Consider the following 18,208-nt stretch of genomic DNA (forward strand, 5'->3'; position numbering starts at 1 on the left):
TATAGGATTTCAGTGGGTTACTGTGATTCTATTTGCACTGAAATTGTAGCTACATCTCAATTTCCTAGTCAATATTTGAGAGGTTGTTATACATTGAAGGATAAACTATAAGCAAACAAAATTTATAAGAACCCCAGCTACTGCATTGATCCCTTTCTCCTCTATTCCCATATTTGTCCTGCTTTTAGCACAGAAACTTTTAATTGGCGCCAACTAGATGCTTGTTATGGAATAAAACTTAAAATGATAGCTAATAAAACTATATGACTAAATTGATAACATTTTTCTTCAACAACTGGGAAATCCCAACAACCTCACAGTTCACTTAAAGGAACATTCATACACAAGCGACTTGCTGTTGTGATGAGTCACTTTATTTTCAAGGAGTGCTTTTGACTTACAGTTGCATATATTTAAGATTTTCACTTACTACCATTTATTCTTTGCTCAAGTGATGCCTGCCTTTGGAAACTATTAATTTGTCCCAGCAGTCAGTCACAAGAATCAGGAAGTTATTTGATTTGGTAGGACATAAAAAACACCTGATGACTACCCAGTTGTGTCTGCTTCAGGAGCTGTGGTGTTGGAATCAGGAGCTTTGAGGGAGCCAAATGAATTTATTGGAAAGGTGCAATCTCAAGGAGAGCTTTGCCTCAGAGTGGAGTCAGAGGAAGTCACCTCATGGTAATAAAAGAGAAATGTAAACATATTTCCAAATCACATTTCATGATCTCAGCTTGGCTTTACAACTGATGAAATACTTTTGTAGTTACTGTTTTAAAGGGAAATGCAGCAGCCATGTTTTACACAGCAAACTTCTGCAAGCAGCAAAACAGTAATGAGCAGCTAATATAATAACACAGTGAATGCCCCGTTTTCTGTCTTTGTTTCAGATTTCCAGAATGGCTGTTTTTTTAACTCTTCAATCTGTATTTAACTGAGGAAAGTGACTGGTTTTCCTACTCCAGAGATTTTAAGCACAAATCCCAGAATGGTATTCCCTATGTGCCAGCCTGGATTTTGTGTTTAAATCGCCAGATTGGGACTGAATCCAGGATCTTCTGATTCAGAGTTGTGAGTGTAGTCCACTGAGCTGCTGTTGACAACAACAAAATCTCTTAAATGAAACTTATCATGAGTGATTAACCAATATCAGAATTTCTGAGTTGTGTGGAAGCTTAGAAACTTGGAAAGACTGAGGTCCATTTTGATCACTTTCTATCATCCCAATCACATAATACAACAATAGTTGGAGCCATTGACTAATCACATCATGGGATCTCTGTCTATGAGTCTACAGCAGATGGAGACAAGAAATAAGGAGAGCTTTAGGAACCAGAGCTGAGCATGCTACCTTAACACAGCTCTTGTCTCACCTTACTTGTCTACTGGATCTAAAAATGCCAGGTTTTGCAAGTAAGGGACCAGTTAAGGTGCTGATGTGAAATTGCTGCACCTTTGATTTCAGCAAAGGGATTAATGCATCAAAAGATAAATGTGTAATACTTTTGAAATGTGCTAACTCTATTATTAACATTGTCTTGTGTTTATGATCATTTTTAAATTTGCCACTTGTTGTCAGTCCTACAATTAAGTAAATTTCTCATCCAATAACATTATTTTGTAATAAATTTAGTGCAAAGTCCAGTAAAGGTATAGCAGTTAGGGAAATAATTACTGGGACAGATCGCTGCTGTGACAATTTTGAGGAAAAGATAGAGCTTTGTAACCAGGCTGGACAAACAACCACTGAGTGAAAATCAAGTCTTAAAATCCCTGAAAATATTATTAATTTATTAAAAATATTAACACATCTCATCTGGAATACCTGACAGGATATGTCTTTAGGTAATTGGTTAATTCTTGAATTCTTGGCATCATGGTGAGTGGCTGGTGAAAGCAGCCTAATCTGATTGAATTTTTTGAGGAGATAGTTGATGAGGGCAGTGTAGTAGATGTGGTTTACATGGATTTCAGTAAAGCCTTTGACAAGGTCCCACATGGGAGATTTGTCCAAAAGGTTAGGGCAATTTAGCAAACTTGATTCAAAATTGGCTCAGCAGTAGGATATAGTGGGTGATAGTAGAGGATTTTTTTAGCGATTGGATGCCTGTTACTAGTGGTGTTCCTCAGGGATTGGTGCTGGGACCTTTGCTGTTTGTAATATAGGTCAATGATTTGAATGTGGATGTCGGGGGCGTGATCAATATTGGCAGAGTCATGGATAGTGTGGAGGGTGGTCTTAAGCTACAGAAAGCTATTAATATGTTGGTGAAACGGGACGATAAATGGCAGATGGAGTTCAGTCCAGATAAGTTTGAGGTGATGCATTTGGGAGTACTAATGACGCCAGGATATACACCATGAATGGTGGGGCCTTAGGGAGTATTGATGAGCAGACGATGTTTGGAGTACAAGTCCAGAAATCCTTGAAGGTGGCAGCACAGGTAGATAACGCGGTTAAGAAGGCATATGGATACTGGCCTTCATTAGTCAGGGCTTTGAATACAAAAGCTGGTAGGTTATGCTCCAACTTTCGAAAACTTTGGTGAGGCCTCAGCTGAGTACTGTGTGTGTGTGTTTGGTCACCAAGGTATAGGAAGGATGTGATAACGCTGGAGAGGGTGCAGAGGAGATTCAACAGGATGGTGCCTGAGATGGAGCGTTTCATGAGGAGAATGGAGAGGCCGGGTCTGTTCTTTCTGGGCTGGGGGAGGTTAAGGCGGGACATGTTTGAGGTATATAAAACAATGAGGGGTATAGGGTACATTGCAGGAAACTTTTCCCCGAGTCAGAGATAGACAAAACATGAGGACGTAGATTTAAGATAATGGGGAAGAGATTCAGAGGGGATATGAGGGGGGTGGACCTTTTTCACCCAGAGAGTGGTGAGTACCTGGAAGGCACTGTGGTTGAAGCAGGGCCACTGACAGTACTTCAGAAGTCTCTAGATGAGCACTTGAATCACAGGTTTAGAAGGGTGTGGGCCAAGTGCTGGGAGGTGGGATTAGTGTGGATAGGTCCCCACTGCTCAGTGTGGAAGTGGTGGGCTGAATGGCCTGTTTCCATGGTGCACATTTCTATGACAATGACTCTTTGACAGAATGCAGTTGCTGCTAATATTAGATGGGAGCTACTCTGTCACAGTTTTCTATTGCAGTTCGTTCAAAGTGTGAATGATTGACGTAGAGCTCAGTGACAGCTAAAACCACTGTCTGCAATGCTGTCTGTCAAAATTTGATGCAATCTGTGCTCCATGTATGGAATATTCCTGACCTCCTCTTAAATTTAAAATATAAAAACATGGTAATATTTTGATTCTAAATTACTTGCACCAAAACAAGACACATCTTTATTCAGCTGACTGGGCTACATTGTTAGAAACTGCACTTAGCATAAATCAACTTTGAATTACAATCAAGTCAGTGGATCCAAATCAGGGTTACTGGAGGAGAACAATGAGGCACAGATTCACCAGAATGATATCAGGAATTCAAGGATTAGATTACACAATGCAGGAAGAATTGCAAACAATTGAGTGAGAGTGAGACAGCTGGGCTATTGCTTGAGGTTGCCGCCACTGGCTGCCAAAGGAAAGGCAGCCAGTGAGGAAAACAGCTACCAAAGCTGTGATGCAAGGCTTCAGTAAGGTAGGGTCAATAACCTGAGACCAAAGCTGGAAATACTGTGCTGGGTAGCAGCTGTGGGTAGAGAAATAGAGTTAGCATTTCAGTTCGATGTTTCTTCACCAAAACTTTTAATGAACTTTAATTCAATGTTCTTTGCCATTTACAGAAAAAGGATAGGAACTGGTGGCTGTGCAACTCATTGTATCTTGACCTGTAGTCACTAGACAAAGACTATGAAAGTCCAGTTTAGCTTCTTCATCACAGAAAGTGCTGATGATTCTCTGGGAGTGGAACAAGGCTGCAGTCCTGTCCATTAACCTCTTCAGGTTTTTTTTTAAATTTCAAAAACATAGTTTCTTCATGGTACACACAGTGAATACAACTGGTACATTCTCGACATTCATTTACCATCAATTTAGTACATTTTGTGAGATTGTGTCAACACCACTCATGCTTCCTCCTTAAACATTGCATCCGTGCAAAGTTTGAGAGGCTGCGACGCCCTCTCAGTGACCAGCAGGCTCCCAGAGTGTGGCCCTTCCCCACGGAGCCTTTGCAGTGGCTGTACCTCAACACGTATTCCTGCACCTCGGAATGTGCCAGTCAGCAGCATTCCCTTGCTAATTCAAAAATGGTAAACATGAAACTGTTGGTAAAAACAAATCTGTTTCATTAATGTCCATCAGGTACTTACCTGGTCTGGACTGTGTGTAACCCTGAACTACATCAACGCAGGGGCAGTCAGGAAGGGATTTGCCAGTGATGTGCACATCTTGTTGTTGGATGAATATTCTCCACAGGTCCTTGGCTGTTATGGCCAACCTCCCAGTTTCTGCTCCCATCCGTCACTCTGGGAGCTCAGGCTGAGGTTTCATTTGATAAGATATCTTCATTAGTCACACGTACACCAAAACACACAGTGAAATACATCTTTGCGTAGAGTGTTCTGGGGTCAGCCCGCAAGTGACACCACGCTTCCGGCACCAACATAGCATGCCCACAACTTCCTAACCCGTACGTCTTTGGAATGTGGGAGGAAACCAGAGCACCCAGCAGAAACCCACGCAGTCACGGGGAGAACGTACAAACTCTTTACAGACAGCGGCCGGAATTGAACCCGGGTCGCTGGCGCTATAATAGCGTTATGCTACTTTGAGTAACACTGGGAGACTTACATGTCCCTGCTTCCAAAGGGTTTCACCCCTCTGTAATGGGTTCCCCTGCACCCTCCCCCCCCATCCCCCATTCTTACCATAATATTTATGGCTCACACTCTCACCGCTGAGTCAGGAGGTTGTGGATGAAGCTCTACCCTGGGTACTTGAACCATCAAAATTGAAGATGATCCTGGCAGTGCTGAGGGAGTGCTGCACTGTTGGAGTGCAATCTTCAGGGTGGTGAGCTGCCTTGTTCATTTTTTGGGACATATAAATCACAAGCAAAACCATTATTTATTGCTCTTGAGAAGGTGGTGGTGAGCTGTTTTCTTGAATGGCTGCATTCCTTCGGTGAAAGGACTCTTGCTGTGCTGTTAGAGAGGGAGTTCCAGGAACTAGACCCAGAGACAATGAAGGACCATTGATATATTTTCAGATCAGGATGATAGGCAACTTGGAGGGGAACCTGTTGGTGGTGGTAGTTCCATGCACCTGCTTCCTTATCCTTCTCTCTGGCAGATGCTGCATACTTGGGAGGTGCTGCTGGAATAGCCAAGGCATGGAACTGCAGTACACACTGCAGCCACGACGTGTCAGTGGTGTAGGGAATGAATGCTTAGGAGAGTCAATCACACAGGCTGCTTTGTGCTCATTGATGTTGGACTCAACCAGGCAAGTGGAGAGTACTTCATCACAGTCTTGCCTTGGGTCTCATAGATTGGTATCGGTTTATTATTGTCACTTGTACCGAGGTACAGTGAAAACCTTGTCTTGCATACCGATCGTACAGGTCAATTCGTTACACAGTGCAGTTACATTGGGTTAGTACAGAGTGCATTGATGTAGTACAGGTAAAAACAATAACAGTACAGAGTAAAGTGTCACAGCTACAGAGAAAGTGCAGTGCAATAAGGTGCAAGGTCACAACAAGGTAGATGGTGAGGTCACAGTCCATGGTGGAAAGGCTTTGAGGTATCAGTAGGTGAAACACTCACTTTGGGTAATCTAGCCTCTGACCTCTTCTTGTAGCCACAATATGTGTATGGCTAGTCTATTTAAATTTCTGACCAGGAATTTGATGAAGCAGAAGAGAAACAAAGGACTGCAGATGCTGGAAACTAGATGAAAAACATGATGATGCTGGAGGAACTCAGCAGGCCAGGCAGCATCCATGGAGAAAAGCAGGCGGTCAAGGTTTCAGGTCAGGATCCTTCTTCAGGGCTGAAGATAGGAAAAGGGGAAGCCCAGTATTTGGGAGGGAAAAGCAGAGCAGTGATAGGTGGACAAAAGAGGGGAGGCGGGGTGGGCACAGGGTGGTGATAGGTAGATGCAGGTAAGAGATAGTGATGGGCAGGTGCGGGGGAGGTGGGGAGAGCAGATCCACTGGGGGAGGGGTCAAAGGTGAGAAGAGAGAGGGAAAAAAAGGTAGAAAAAAAAGAGGCTAGGAAAGGGAAGAAGAGAAGAAGCCTGGTGGAGGGTGGGTGGTTTGTGGGGAAGGGGGGTGGGGTTACCTAAAGTTGGAGAATCCAATATTCATGCCATTAGGCTGCAAGGTTCCTGCGTTGTAAATGGAATTGAACGTTATGAAATCATCAGCAAACATCTCCAATTCTAACCATAAGGAAGGAAATTTTGAAGCAGCTGGAGAAGGTTTGGCCGATGCTACTCTCCTGAGGAAATCCTGCAGCAAAATCCTGGGATTGACACCAACAATCACAGCCAATTTTCTTTGATTTTCTATGACTGTTATGATTGGAGTGCTTTTCCCCTGATGCCTATTGATTTTCATCCTATCAGTGCTCCTTAATGCCATACTCAATTAATAATGCCTGGAAGCCAAAGGTCACCCTCACCTCACCTCTGGAATTCAGCTCTTTAATCCAAGTTGGTCCAAGGTTGTAGTGAGGTCTGGAGTGGGATGGTCCTGGCAAAAATCAGTATCAATAAACAGTTTATTGTTGAATGACACCATCCATCACTTTGATGATGATTGAGCGGACTGATTGGACAATAATTGCTAGATTGGATTTGCCCTGCTTTTTGTGACGAGGACACAGCTAAGCTGAGCACAGCTAAGCAATTTTCCACATTGTCAGGTTGCAAGGAAGCCTGACCTCTTTGTGGAATTGAAAGATCCCATGACTCCCTATTTTGTACGGGACCACCCAGTGTTCTGCCCAATATCTATTTCTCAATCAAACCAGCAAAACCAATTATCTGGTCATTATCTCATTGCTACCTGCTTTGTGAAAATTGCTTGGTACATTGGCTACTTTACAATCATGATAACACTTCAAAAGCTCTTCACTGGTTGTAAAGTGTTTTGGGATGTCCCGAGGCTCTGGAAAGAGTTAACAAAACGCAAATCTTCCTTTTATATCGATTTTTTTTTGAAAAAGGAACCATTTCCGATGTGAAAGCAGTTGTTAATGCTTTAAGAGGTTCTGGGATGGGATTGATTTTGGCAGGGTGGCTCTCGCATTAGAAGAGTTTGAAAATTGCTCTCCCTCAGTGTGTAATGAAAATAACTGAATTAACTCCTCAGTGGGATGGCAGCTCAGTAACCAGGGGTCAATCTGCAAAGGGCAGCTCCTTGGAGCTTAAACTAATCTTAACTGGGTTTCCAAACTGAAATGAAGGTCTTGAACAGAACTTGCAACAGGAGGAAGGGGGGAGGGGAAACAACAGAACAATGAGCTGAAGCTAAATTTGAAACATCAACATGTCCCAGACCTACATTAACCCAAGCCTTTATTTGCGATGTAGTTTGTAGCACTGAACAAACCCAGGCTTCTGTTCATTGAAAGGAGAGTCATTGTCAGCCCTACTGCTTAATGTCTGCTGGGTAGGTCTGCATGTTTTGTCTCCACCACTATTTATCCTTTGTGTGTCCGAGTTGCAGCAGGGCATCTTCTGCAGAAACATATTCATTGCCAACTCTACTTCCCTACAATAGGTTCCATCCACCGGGCCAGAGGAAATCATAAATAAACAGAATGCACATTGCTAAAAAACCAGCCAGAAAGATGTCACTATTTATTTTATTCATTTTGAAAGGTGGGTGTCAGTAGCAAAACCGTGTGCAATTCAGATGAGGAAGGCAGAACTATTTTACACTTTTCACTACATCTAAATGTTCCAGCATGTTTTACAAGTAAGGAATTTTTGAAATGTAGGATTGTATGTAGCAAGATCACATGAACAGTAATGGGATATTTGTTGCATTGAGCAAGAGATAAATATTTCCAAAACACTTTCACAGGAAAATCCTCCTGCACTTCAATATAGTTCTGGGTGGGATTTGACGTAGCAGCTAACCTAAAATACAACATTTAACAGTGCAGCGCTCCCCCAGTACTGCGCCTCCCACAGTGCGGCGCTCCCCCAGTACTGCGCCTCCCACAGTGCAGTGCTCCCCCAGTACTGCGCCTCCCACAGTGCGGTGCTCCCCCAGTACTGCGCCTCCCACAGTGCGGCGCTCCCTCAGTACTGCGCCTCCCACAGTGCGGCGCTCCCCCAGTACTGCGCCTCCCACAGTGCGGTGCTCCCCCAGTACTGCGCCTCCCACAGTGCAGCGCTCCCCCAGTACTGCGCCTCCCACAGTGCGGCGCTCCCCCAGTACTGCGCCTCCCACAGTGCAGTGCTCCCCCAGTACTGCGCCTCCCACAGTGCGGCGCTCCCCCAGTACTGCGCCTCCCACAGTGCGGCGCTCCCTCAGTACTGCGCCTCCCACAGTGCGGCGCTCCCCCAGTACTGCGCCTCCCACAGTGCGGTGCTCCCCCAGTACTGCGCCTCCCACAGTGCAGCGCTCCCCCAGTACTGCGCCTCCCACAGTGCGGCGCTCCCCCAGTACTGCGCCTCCCACAGTGCAGTGCTCCCCCAGTACTGTGCCTCCCACAGTGCGGTGCTCCCCCAGTACTGTGCCTCCCACAGTGCGGCGCTCCCTCAGTACTGCGCCTCCCACAGTGCGGTGCTCCCCCAGTACTGCGCCTCCCACAGTGCGGTGCTCCCCCAGTACTGCGCCTCCCACAGTGCGGAGCTCCCTCAGTACTGCGCCTCCCACAGTGCGGAGCTCCCTCAGTACTGCGCCTCCCACAGTGCGGTGCTCCCCCAGTACTGTGCCTCCCAGTGTGGCGCTCCCTTAGTACTGCCCCTCCCACAGAGCGGCACTCCCCCACAGTACCGTGCCTCCCACAGTGAGGCGCTCCCTCAGTACTACCCCTCCCACAGTGCAGCGCTCCCTCAGTACTGCCCCTCCCACAGTGTGGCGTTCCCTCAGTACTGCTCCTCCCACAGTGCGGCACTCCCTCAGTACTGCCCCTCCCACAGTGCGGCACTCCCTCAGTACCACCCCTTTTTTTTATAAAACATTTATTAGTTAAAAGCACTGCAAAAGACTACAAATATTGAATGTATACATCTAATACAGAAAGGATCATCTAATCAACTACATAACTTCAGAGATTATTGTAAACTGACACTGTGAAAGCACACATACGTCGCTACGGCTGGTACCGCAACACTCAATATTTCATATCAAAATCCTATTGGTATCGTCCACGACGCATGCTATCTCTTGAGGAGCCCACCGAGCGCGGAACTCAGCCAAGGTGCCCGCGGAGACCACGTCAGTACCACCCCTCCCACAGTGTGGCGCTCCCCCAGTACCACCCATCCAATAGTACAGCATTCCCTCAGTACTGTCTCAATCCAGTTCATCGTCTCTCGAGTAAGACTTTAACCTGTGATGTTCTCATTCATGACATCAAGTGTGATACCCTGATCCACAACTGGTTTCAGTAAACAGCAAGCTCTGAACAAGTTGAAATGGTACACTTGAGTGTCTGTTGGTGAATGAGGCTTATGGGACTTGGATGTCAAGGGACTGGAAAGGAGAATGGAGTGGAAAGTGTAATAGTTTAACCTTTACTCATTTCAACAGAAGCAATGCTCATCAGCTGTAAGAGCCCAGGGTTCTGAGAGCAGAGAAAATCACCATGTTGAGAGATTCTGAATAAAACCAAAAGGAAATGCTCAAACTTGGAACCAGTTTCAAAATAGCCTTGAATAAAAAAGATTGTTGATGGAAAAGTGGCATATTTTTCTCATGAGGTGTAACTGGACTAACAAGTCCTACTGATGTTTGTGTGTGGAGGCAGAAGCCAACGTGTACTGTTGAACATGGACATTGACTGCCAGCTGCTAATGCTGAATACTCTCACCCATCATACTTGGTTTTCTATTTAACTCCACTTTCACTAAAACCATGGAACAATCCTAGAAAGGAATTTGGGGAACGAGACTGATGTGAGTTCTTCCAGAGAGTTGGTACAGTAACAGGGGGCTGAATGGGAGCATTTCCCTGTATTGTGAAGTTCATTGGTTTTACCTCAAACTTGAGAGCACTGAGTCAAAGAGGGATACAGCACAGAAACAGGCTCTTTGGCCCATTGAGTCTGCACTAACCACTCATTTACACTAATCCCACATTGATCTCATTTTTACTCTCTCCACATTCTCATCAACTCCCCCCAGATTCTACCACTCATCTATAAGCTAAGGGCAATTTACAGCGGCCAATTAACCTACCAACTCACATCTTCAAGACATGGGATGAAACTGGAGCACCCAGAGGAAACAAAAGCAGTCACAGGGAGAACATGCAAACTCCACACAGACACCACCTGAGGTCAGGATTGTACTTGGGTCTCTGGCGCTGTGCCACTGTGTTGCTGGAGTCAGATGATCAGTAACACATGCACCTCAGTTGACACTTCAATGCAGTACTGAAGCAGTGCAGCACTGCCAGATTTCAAATGTTAAACATAAGATCTGCCTGCCCTGTATGATGGATGTAAAAGATCAATAGTAGATAGTGTTTAAGCTGCACATCAACCATCGTTTCATTGAATGACTCCTCCAGCTTGAATGAAACAATAACCAGCAAATAAATACATTAGAAGTATTGGTAATAATTTTATTTCATGTTCGTTCCAGTGCACAGAGAAATCAGTAATCCTGTCGCAATCTTCCACATTCCCATCATTGAATTAGATGGGATTTCACACAATCCACTAATTCCATATTCACCATCACTGAGACTTGTTTTTTGGTCCAGATTCATTTAATCAAATTTGTTCTTTCCTGATTTAATAGAACAGGCTGCTGGATACTAATCCAGTAACTTAACCATGATGCACTGGTTAACCCTCCCTCTCAGTGTAACTGTAACCTTAAAGTCACATTGTACTATTAACAAGCTAGAGGAACCTTTCCCCAAGGTCTGCAGGTTTGCATGTATATTTGTCACTTGAGTTGATGGCTCTTTAGACCAAAGTAGAGATGGTTTGACAAGGTGGAGGAGTTTTGCATCCCTCTGCCCAGTCTCATTTGAGGTGTGCAGCTAAATGATAATCACAATGATGTGAGACCTGTGGGCCCAGACCACAGAAGCAAGGCAGATTTCCTGCCCGATGAGCCAGTTGGGTTCTTAAGACAATGCAATAACTTTTTTGGTCACTCTTTCAGGTAACAGCTTCTTCTTTTTACTTCTGATTGGCTGATTTGAATGAACTGGAAGATCAGCACATGATGATTTATAAGTGAAGATGCCCTTAACGCACTCAGACTGAGCGATGATCCGATCATCCAACAATGAACCAAATATTGCAGGAATGGAGCAGCTGATGGCTAAACAATCAATTTTCCTTTTTATAGTTAGAAACTTAAGTATATTCTCTTACATGGTTTTACAAGGGGGAAGGAGAAAGGAGTTGTTGTACCGTCAGATATAAGTGCACGGCAATTCTTTCAGTTACCGTTGACTAAACTGAGAGAAGAGGTACAGCCCACCGATGAGAACGAGGCCACGCACTCCAAATAACATGAGCATCAGCACCAGAAGCACGGACATGATGGGTTCAATGACTTGATTTCCCAGATTCCATCGTGGAAAGCCCATGTTAATCAAACGCTGATTCATGTCCGCAAACAGCGAGTGGCCTTGGTTGGCTGGTCCTTGGTGAGGCTGGTTTGCATTCTCTGTATTACGGATAAAACCCTGACAAAACCAAAGGCAACAAGAGAAAAATCAGCATTCCCACCAGGTTTCAAACTGATTCCAGGAATTTATTTCTCACCTCTAACTAGCCGGAGGGAGCTTTCTGGACCACTTCAAAGCATAGTGAGGAGCCAACTACATGGGCCTGAACATGGGCAAGAGGAGAGCCCCTCAAGCCTAATCCAGCATTCAATGAGATCATGGATGAGCCTTGAACTACTTCTATACAACCACTTTTACCCAATATCCCTTAATACCAAGAGTAAATAGGAATCTATCAACTTCTACATGTCATTATGTGCAGAAATATGACAGAGAAATAACATCTTCATGTCAAAGTTCATGATCGGAAGCATCCACAATTTCCCAGTACCTGTAACTTCAACAAGAATACTTCAAACCAGTACACAATTGCATTAATTGCAGAAGACAGCCACAAATTCTTACCATCTTCTGGGTATAAATTGGGTCCTAATAATCCTGATGGCTTGTCTCTAAGTTTTAAGTCAATGTTCCTTCAGCAATTGAATTGGTTTTCCTCAGCCTACAATGAACTCCAACCACAGCCAGTATATTCTTTCTACACAGTCCTGGGTGGTCTATATTGTTTCTGGAGGAGCATATGGATCTAGAACAAGACAGAAGTTCCTAGATATTAGACCCATTAGCATCTATATTTAATGCAAATATTGTGAAGGGTTTGCACCGATCTCCTGTTGGTCAAAAGACTCAGCCCAATACATCACGGGCACATCCCTCCCCACCATCAGTACTATCTACAGGAGGTGCTGCCTCAAGAAGGCAACATCCATCATCAAAGATCCCCACCATCTGGGCCATGCCATCTTCTCATAGCTGCCATCAGGAAGGAGATACAGAAGATTGAAGTTCCACACCACCAGGTTCCCTTCGACCATTCGGTTCTTAAACCAGCCAGCACAAACCTAATCACTAGAATTTAGCGACAGTATGATCACTTTGCACTAAAGTGGGAATTTTTTTGTTCTAATTGTGTTCTTTCTTGAAAACATTGTGTATAATTTATACTTAATTTATGTTACTCTTGTGAATGCTGCTTATATGATGCTATGTGCCTGTGATGCTGCTGCAAGTAAGTTTTTCATTGCACCTGTGCATGCCTGTACTTGTACATGTGACAATAAACTTTACTTTGAGGTCATGCCCACTGAGAAAGTGCAAAATGGATACTTCCTATCATGAATCATCGCAATGTGGGTGTCGTTTCCTGTTGTATTTCTTGCACATGACATCATCAAACATTGATCATTTATCATGTGAACTATGATCAACAGATCGCAACATGTGAGCTTTGTTATGAACTCACAGTTCAACAAGAGGTACATCACAATGAATGTAGTGAATCCTGCATGATCTAAAGTGTGTATTTGCTAAATCTTTCCAGTCATTTTATTGCATTAAAAATCTCATTGCCACAGTCCTAAGCATTTATATTTTCAGTCACATATGCCTCAGTCTGTGGCCCAGTGCTGGCAAGGCCCACAGTGACGCATGCACCACCTGCAGACCCAAGCACTGTTTCTGCCCACCATTCACCCTCATCTGCAGCCAGGTAGCACCATGTCCCTGACAATCACACTAGAGACCCCAGTCAGGCTCGGTACCATAATCCTGCTGAGCACTGCCACAGAGCCCAATCACAGAGAGATCATGTTAAGTCCTACCCACAAATCAGATGGCTGCTGTGAGCTCAGGCAACAGCTGCTGTCCATGAATGAGAAAAGTTAGTATCCTGCTCGCACAAAGGCAGGAAACTACAAGGATGACTTCTTAAAGTGAGAAGATCCTATGTTGCAATTCTATTTTGGTGACCCTCAGTTTGGTGTCATGACCCATTTTGTACACCAAAAATTGTGCGACATCCAATTTTTGGCACAGGTTTCTAAACCATCAGCTGGCATTTTGGTAGCTTCATGGTTACATTTACTTCTACATTTCCAAAGAAATTGAATTCAAGTTCTGAGGTGTGAATACACATTGGATTACCAGTCCAGTAACAGAACAATTATGTCACCACAATCCTGGGCTCATTCATAACCAGCTTCAGCACTGTCACAAAGTTTAAAGTACAAATTTCGCAAGCTGTGATGGAGGCTGAAGATTAGAATAAATTCCTGCACTCTTATCCTGGAGATTGGATCAGATGCTCAGAAAACTCAGCCGGTCAAGTGAAGGTAGAGGTAAAATATGCCGACAAAGGGGTTAGGGGTTCTGGTGATATTAATCACACTGTTCATTGTTTTTGATGGATATTTAGAATTCATTAAAAAAGTGCAGCAGCAGTTTGCAGTGTGAACAGAGGCAGCAACAAGAAGACATAAAGAACCTGCTATTTCTTAATGCATTGCCCTCTCCCACTCAGTATCTAATCTCCTTTTGGGGAACTTCAGGTCCTGGTGGATGCCACTTTAACTTTACAGCCAAGATGTTCAAGAGTAATGTCAGCACTTCTCCTACTGAAAAGTTAGTGATATCTTGGCATCACTGAGGCCAGGGGAGAAGGGAGGTGTTCAAGTGAAAATTTCAAACTGAGACAAAGTTTTTTTTTGCTTTTCAGTTTCAAAGGCACATGGATAGAGTTGGAACCGGATCCAGCATGATTAGAGTGACTGATAAAACACCTTCAATCCAGTAACCCCTTCCATGTGTCTTACATAATTTTAATTAACATCTTAATAACTTAATTAGTTCGGCACAACACTATGGGGCAAGGGGTGTCTGTTCCTGTACTGTACTTTTCTGCTTTGTGTCCTAACTTGTTCCGTGGATTGCTGCCTAAGTCTAGTGATCAAACAAGTTGGATTTTAAGGAGAGAAAACCAGAGAATACCCTTAATATAATTTTTTTGCAATTCAGTAAGAATGGTAGAAATGTTCTCGCTAGTGAAGGCAAAGTCTCAATGGTTTATTGCTCCTCAAGCTGCTTTTTGTGCATGATCTAGAAATCATTGGTTTTATCGTACAATGTGGTTTTTGCAAGTACGTAAAACATACACAATTGAGTTAGCCTCATTCTATCACTTGGTTAACTAAGCTTTCAGTTAGATTGAGGAATGAGGTGAAGATTCAAAGTGCAAAGTACAGGGTGACTTTAAAGTTCAGAGGAAAGACAAAACGAGTTCCTGACTACCGAATGGGCAGATGAAGTTGGACTGTCAGCTGCAGCCTATCAGAGGAAAGGTTGACCAAAGTAGTTGGGAAACACACTGGTTCCTAAAAGATGGCAGCACTGTAGATGGGCGAGAGGTAATGTAGAGCAGGTCCTGGGTATGTTGTACCCTGCTCCTTAGTGAAATTACTCTACTGGGGAGGGGATGCTGTGGGGTCGCAGTGTCTAATATTTGCCCCTCACCTCCATATGTCTTGTATATCTAGACACAAACAGAATCAAGGGATACAGAGAATGAACGGTAATTGATATTTGAGGTACAGAGGCAGCATTAATTGTATTGCCTAGTCGAGCAAGGTTGAGAGGTTTCTGTTTCTGTTGTTAGAAGGGGTGACATATCATATCTAGAAAACAGTTGTTAGGGCTCAACTGATGTACTGCAATCAAATTCAGTGCCACACTCTGGGAAGGGTGTAAAACTGTGGCGAGGGTGCACAGAGGGTTTAACGGAATGGTCCCAGCGATGAGGGACTTTATTTAAGTGGAGGGGGATTGAAAAAGCTGAAGTTCTGACAAGGTTCAGGAGATATTTTACTGTTCAAAATTGTAACAGGTTGTGAATTTTTACAGGGGTTGACAGAACGGATGCAGGGAGGATGTTACCCCTGGCTCTGATGTCTGGAACGAGGGGTCACAGTCTCAGAATTAGGAGCAGGTTATCTATACTGAGGCGAGGAGAAATTACTTCACTTAGGGGCTGCTGAATCTTGAGAATTCTCTGCCCCAGTCGGCTGCAGAGGCTCAGTCATTGTGTTAATTCAAAACTGATAGATTTCTGGATGGAGACGCTCAAGGAATATGGGGATAGTGCAGGAAGATGGAGCTGAGGCAGAAGATCAGCCATCATCTTGATGAATAGTAGGGCAGGCTCGATGGACCGAGTGGCCTACTCCTGCTCCAAATTCTTACGTTCTCATGCAAGGCTTGGTGTCCACAGATTTAAAGTGATTGGCCAAAGCAGCAGAAGGGAATCATGAAGCATAGTTCTTTGCGATTTGGTTGCATTGCCTGAAAGGATGGTGGCAGTAACTACAAAGAAACTTGTATAAGGTAATTGGACAAGGAATCACTGGATGGGCTGTGGGGAAGTGGCCCAATTAGTTAGCTCTTTGCACCGAGCTGGTACAGATATGACTGGCTGAATATCTCCTTTTGGACTCCATCATTGTATGATCTCCCCTGGCAGTAAACTTATTGGTTACTTCCAAAAGAGCATCAACTCACTGACCATACTACAAAGTGAAAGGGTAGATCCCAAATGGATGCAAAGAGCAACCTTGCAAGTTTGTGAAGGAATGCCTTGTGTTGAAATGGGAAATTCCTAGCCTCCACTCATTGGACAGGCAATCAGGGAATGTCAGGAAACAAGGAGACCAGTACCCCTGGATTTGGGGACAAGTCAGATGACATGAAGACTTGGGCCACACAGAGACACAAGAGATTCTGCAGATGCTGGAATCTGGAGCAACACGCAAAAAGTGCTGGAGGAACTCAGCAGGTCAGGCAGCATCTAAGGAGGGAAATAAACAGTCGACGTTTCGGGCTGAGACCCTTTGTCAGGACTGGAAAGGAAGAGGGCAGAAGCCAGAATAAGAACGTCAGGGGAGGGGGAGAAGCACAGACTGGCAGGTGATAGGTGAGTCCGGGTGAGAGGGGGACGGTAGGTGGGTGGAGAGGGGGGAAGAAAGGGAGTGATGTACGAAGCTGAGAGGTGATAGAAGCAAAAGGCTGAAAAGAAGGAATCCGGTAGGAGAGGACAGTAGTCCATGGAATAAAGGGAAGGAGGTGGGGAATAGATGGGCAGGTCATGGGGGTGGGGGAGGGGAAAGGGAACGGGTGAGGAGGCCACAGGAAGACTTATTCCTCCGAATCGCAAGTGATCCTGGGATCCTCGAAATTTGCAATATTCCTGTTATGGAGTCATAGATCATTCAGAATGGAAACAGGCCCTTCAGCCCAACTCGTCCATGCCGACCAAGACGCCCATCTAAGCTAGTCCCATTTGACTGCATTTGGCCCATATCCCTCTAAACCTTTCCGATCCATGTACCTGTCCAAGTGTCTTTGCAATCTCTTTATTGTACCTGCCTCAACCACTTCCTCTGGCAGCTCATTTCATATAGGCACCACTCTCTGGGTGAAAAAGTTGCCCCTCAGGTTCCTATTAAACCTCTTTGCCCCCCCCCCCCCCCACCCTTACCTTCAACCTATGCCCTCTAGTTCTTGATTCCCCAACCCTGGGGTGAAAAGGGACTGTGTGCATTCACCCTTTCTATGTTTGAAAGTGTCAGGACACCAAAATGTAATGTTTTTTTTTAAAAAGACAGTCAACTTGTTGCTTTGGTCGAGGCGGGAAGTGGGAAGTGAAATGGTGCAACTTTGCATATTGTACGGGTGAGCCAAGGCAAGACCTGATCAAAGGAGAAGGGGGATCGAGAGAGCGCCCTGAACCCGCCCGCCAGCGGACACCGACCTGCCGGCCCCTGTTCAGCTCCTCTCGGCGCGGAGGTGCCTTCCTGACCCGCGGATCGTCATCATCCACTATGTCCCCGTTGGCCAGAATACGAACCATTTTCCTGCGGTCTGAGGAAGAGAAAGAGAGAATTAACGAGGGTGCCAACAGCGGAGGCTCCCGGCTCCCGGCTCCCGGCTCCCGGCTCCCAGCTCCCAGCTCCCAGCGACCGGCTGTGCCCACAGCACAGCTCAAAGGAAATGCGAGTCATCGGGCTGTGTTACAGGGAATAAACTCCGAGCGAGCTGCTCCGTTCCCTTCCGCAAACTCTCCGCAAAGCCTTGCATGTCGGTTCGTGGCTGCGAGCTCAGCTCCGCAGTTCCCCTTGTCCAGCTCTACGGGCACTCCAGCCGCAACACCTTGTACTTGGATTCTTTGAAGCAAAAATGTATAGACGAGGTTGTTCAATGTCAATGAAACACTGGGGTGCTTTGTATTCAGTTCAACCACAACCCAAGTCAGAGAGACAGTCAGGGTGAGAGGGGTGGTGGTGGCGTGTGGCCCAGAAACTCAATTGTTCTTCTACTCAGGTTAAGTCGAGTTTACTGTCATGTGCACACTTTCGTTGAGCTACAGGTACAATGAAAAACTTGCTTGCAGCAGCATCACAGGCACGTAGGTACAGAAAACACACAGGACATAA

General features: G+C 45.0%; 1 protein-coding gene across 1 annotated transcript; it reads right to left on the reverse strand.

The window, feature by feature from the left end:
* Positions 1-10,749: 10,749 nt before the first annotated feature.
* LOC127584694 (protein FAM241B-like) lies at positions 10,750-17,762 on the reverse strand. The gene is made up of 2 exons (XM_052041585.1): positions 17,527-17,762; positions 10,750-11,846 (listed from the first exon to the last, which is right to left on the reverse strand). The coding sequence occupies exons 1-2, from the start codon at positions 17,623-17,625 to the stop codon at positions 11,601-11,603; spliced, it is 345 nt and encodes a 114-aa protein (XP_051897545.1). The 5' UTR covers positions 17,626-17,762; the 3' UTR covers positions 10,750-11,600.
* Between the last annotated feature and the right edge of the window lie 446 nt (positions 17,763-18,208).

The sequence above is a fragment of the Pristis pectinata genome, chromosome 30, assembly GCF_009764475.1.
Source record: "Pristis pectinata isolate sPriPec2 chromosome 30, sPriPec2.1.pri, whole genome shotgun sequence".
Classification (NCBI taxonomy): Eukaryota; Metazoa; Chordata; class Chondrichthyes; order Rhinopristiformes; family Pristidae; genus Pristis; species Pristis pectinata.

What these genes read in the sequence shown, in the direction of transcription:
- LOC127584694 (XM_052041585.1), bottom strand. Translation starts at nt 17,625, where the DNA reads ATGGTTCGTATTCTGGCCAACGGGGACATAGTGGATGATGACGATCCG. An exon ending in AGCTGAACAGGGGCCGGCAG is followed by an intron (nt 11,847 to 17,526) that starts GTCGGTGTCCGC and finishes TGGTTTTGTCAG; the next exon opens with GGTTTTATCCGTAATACAGA.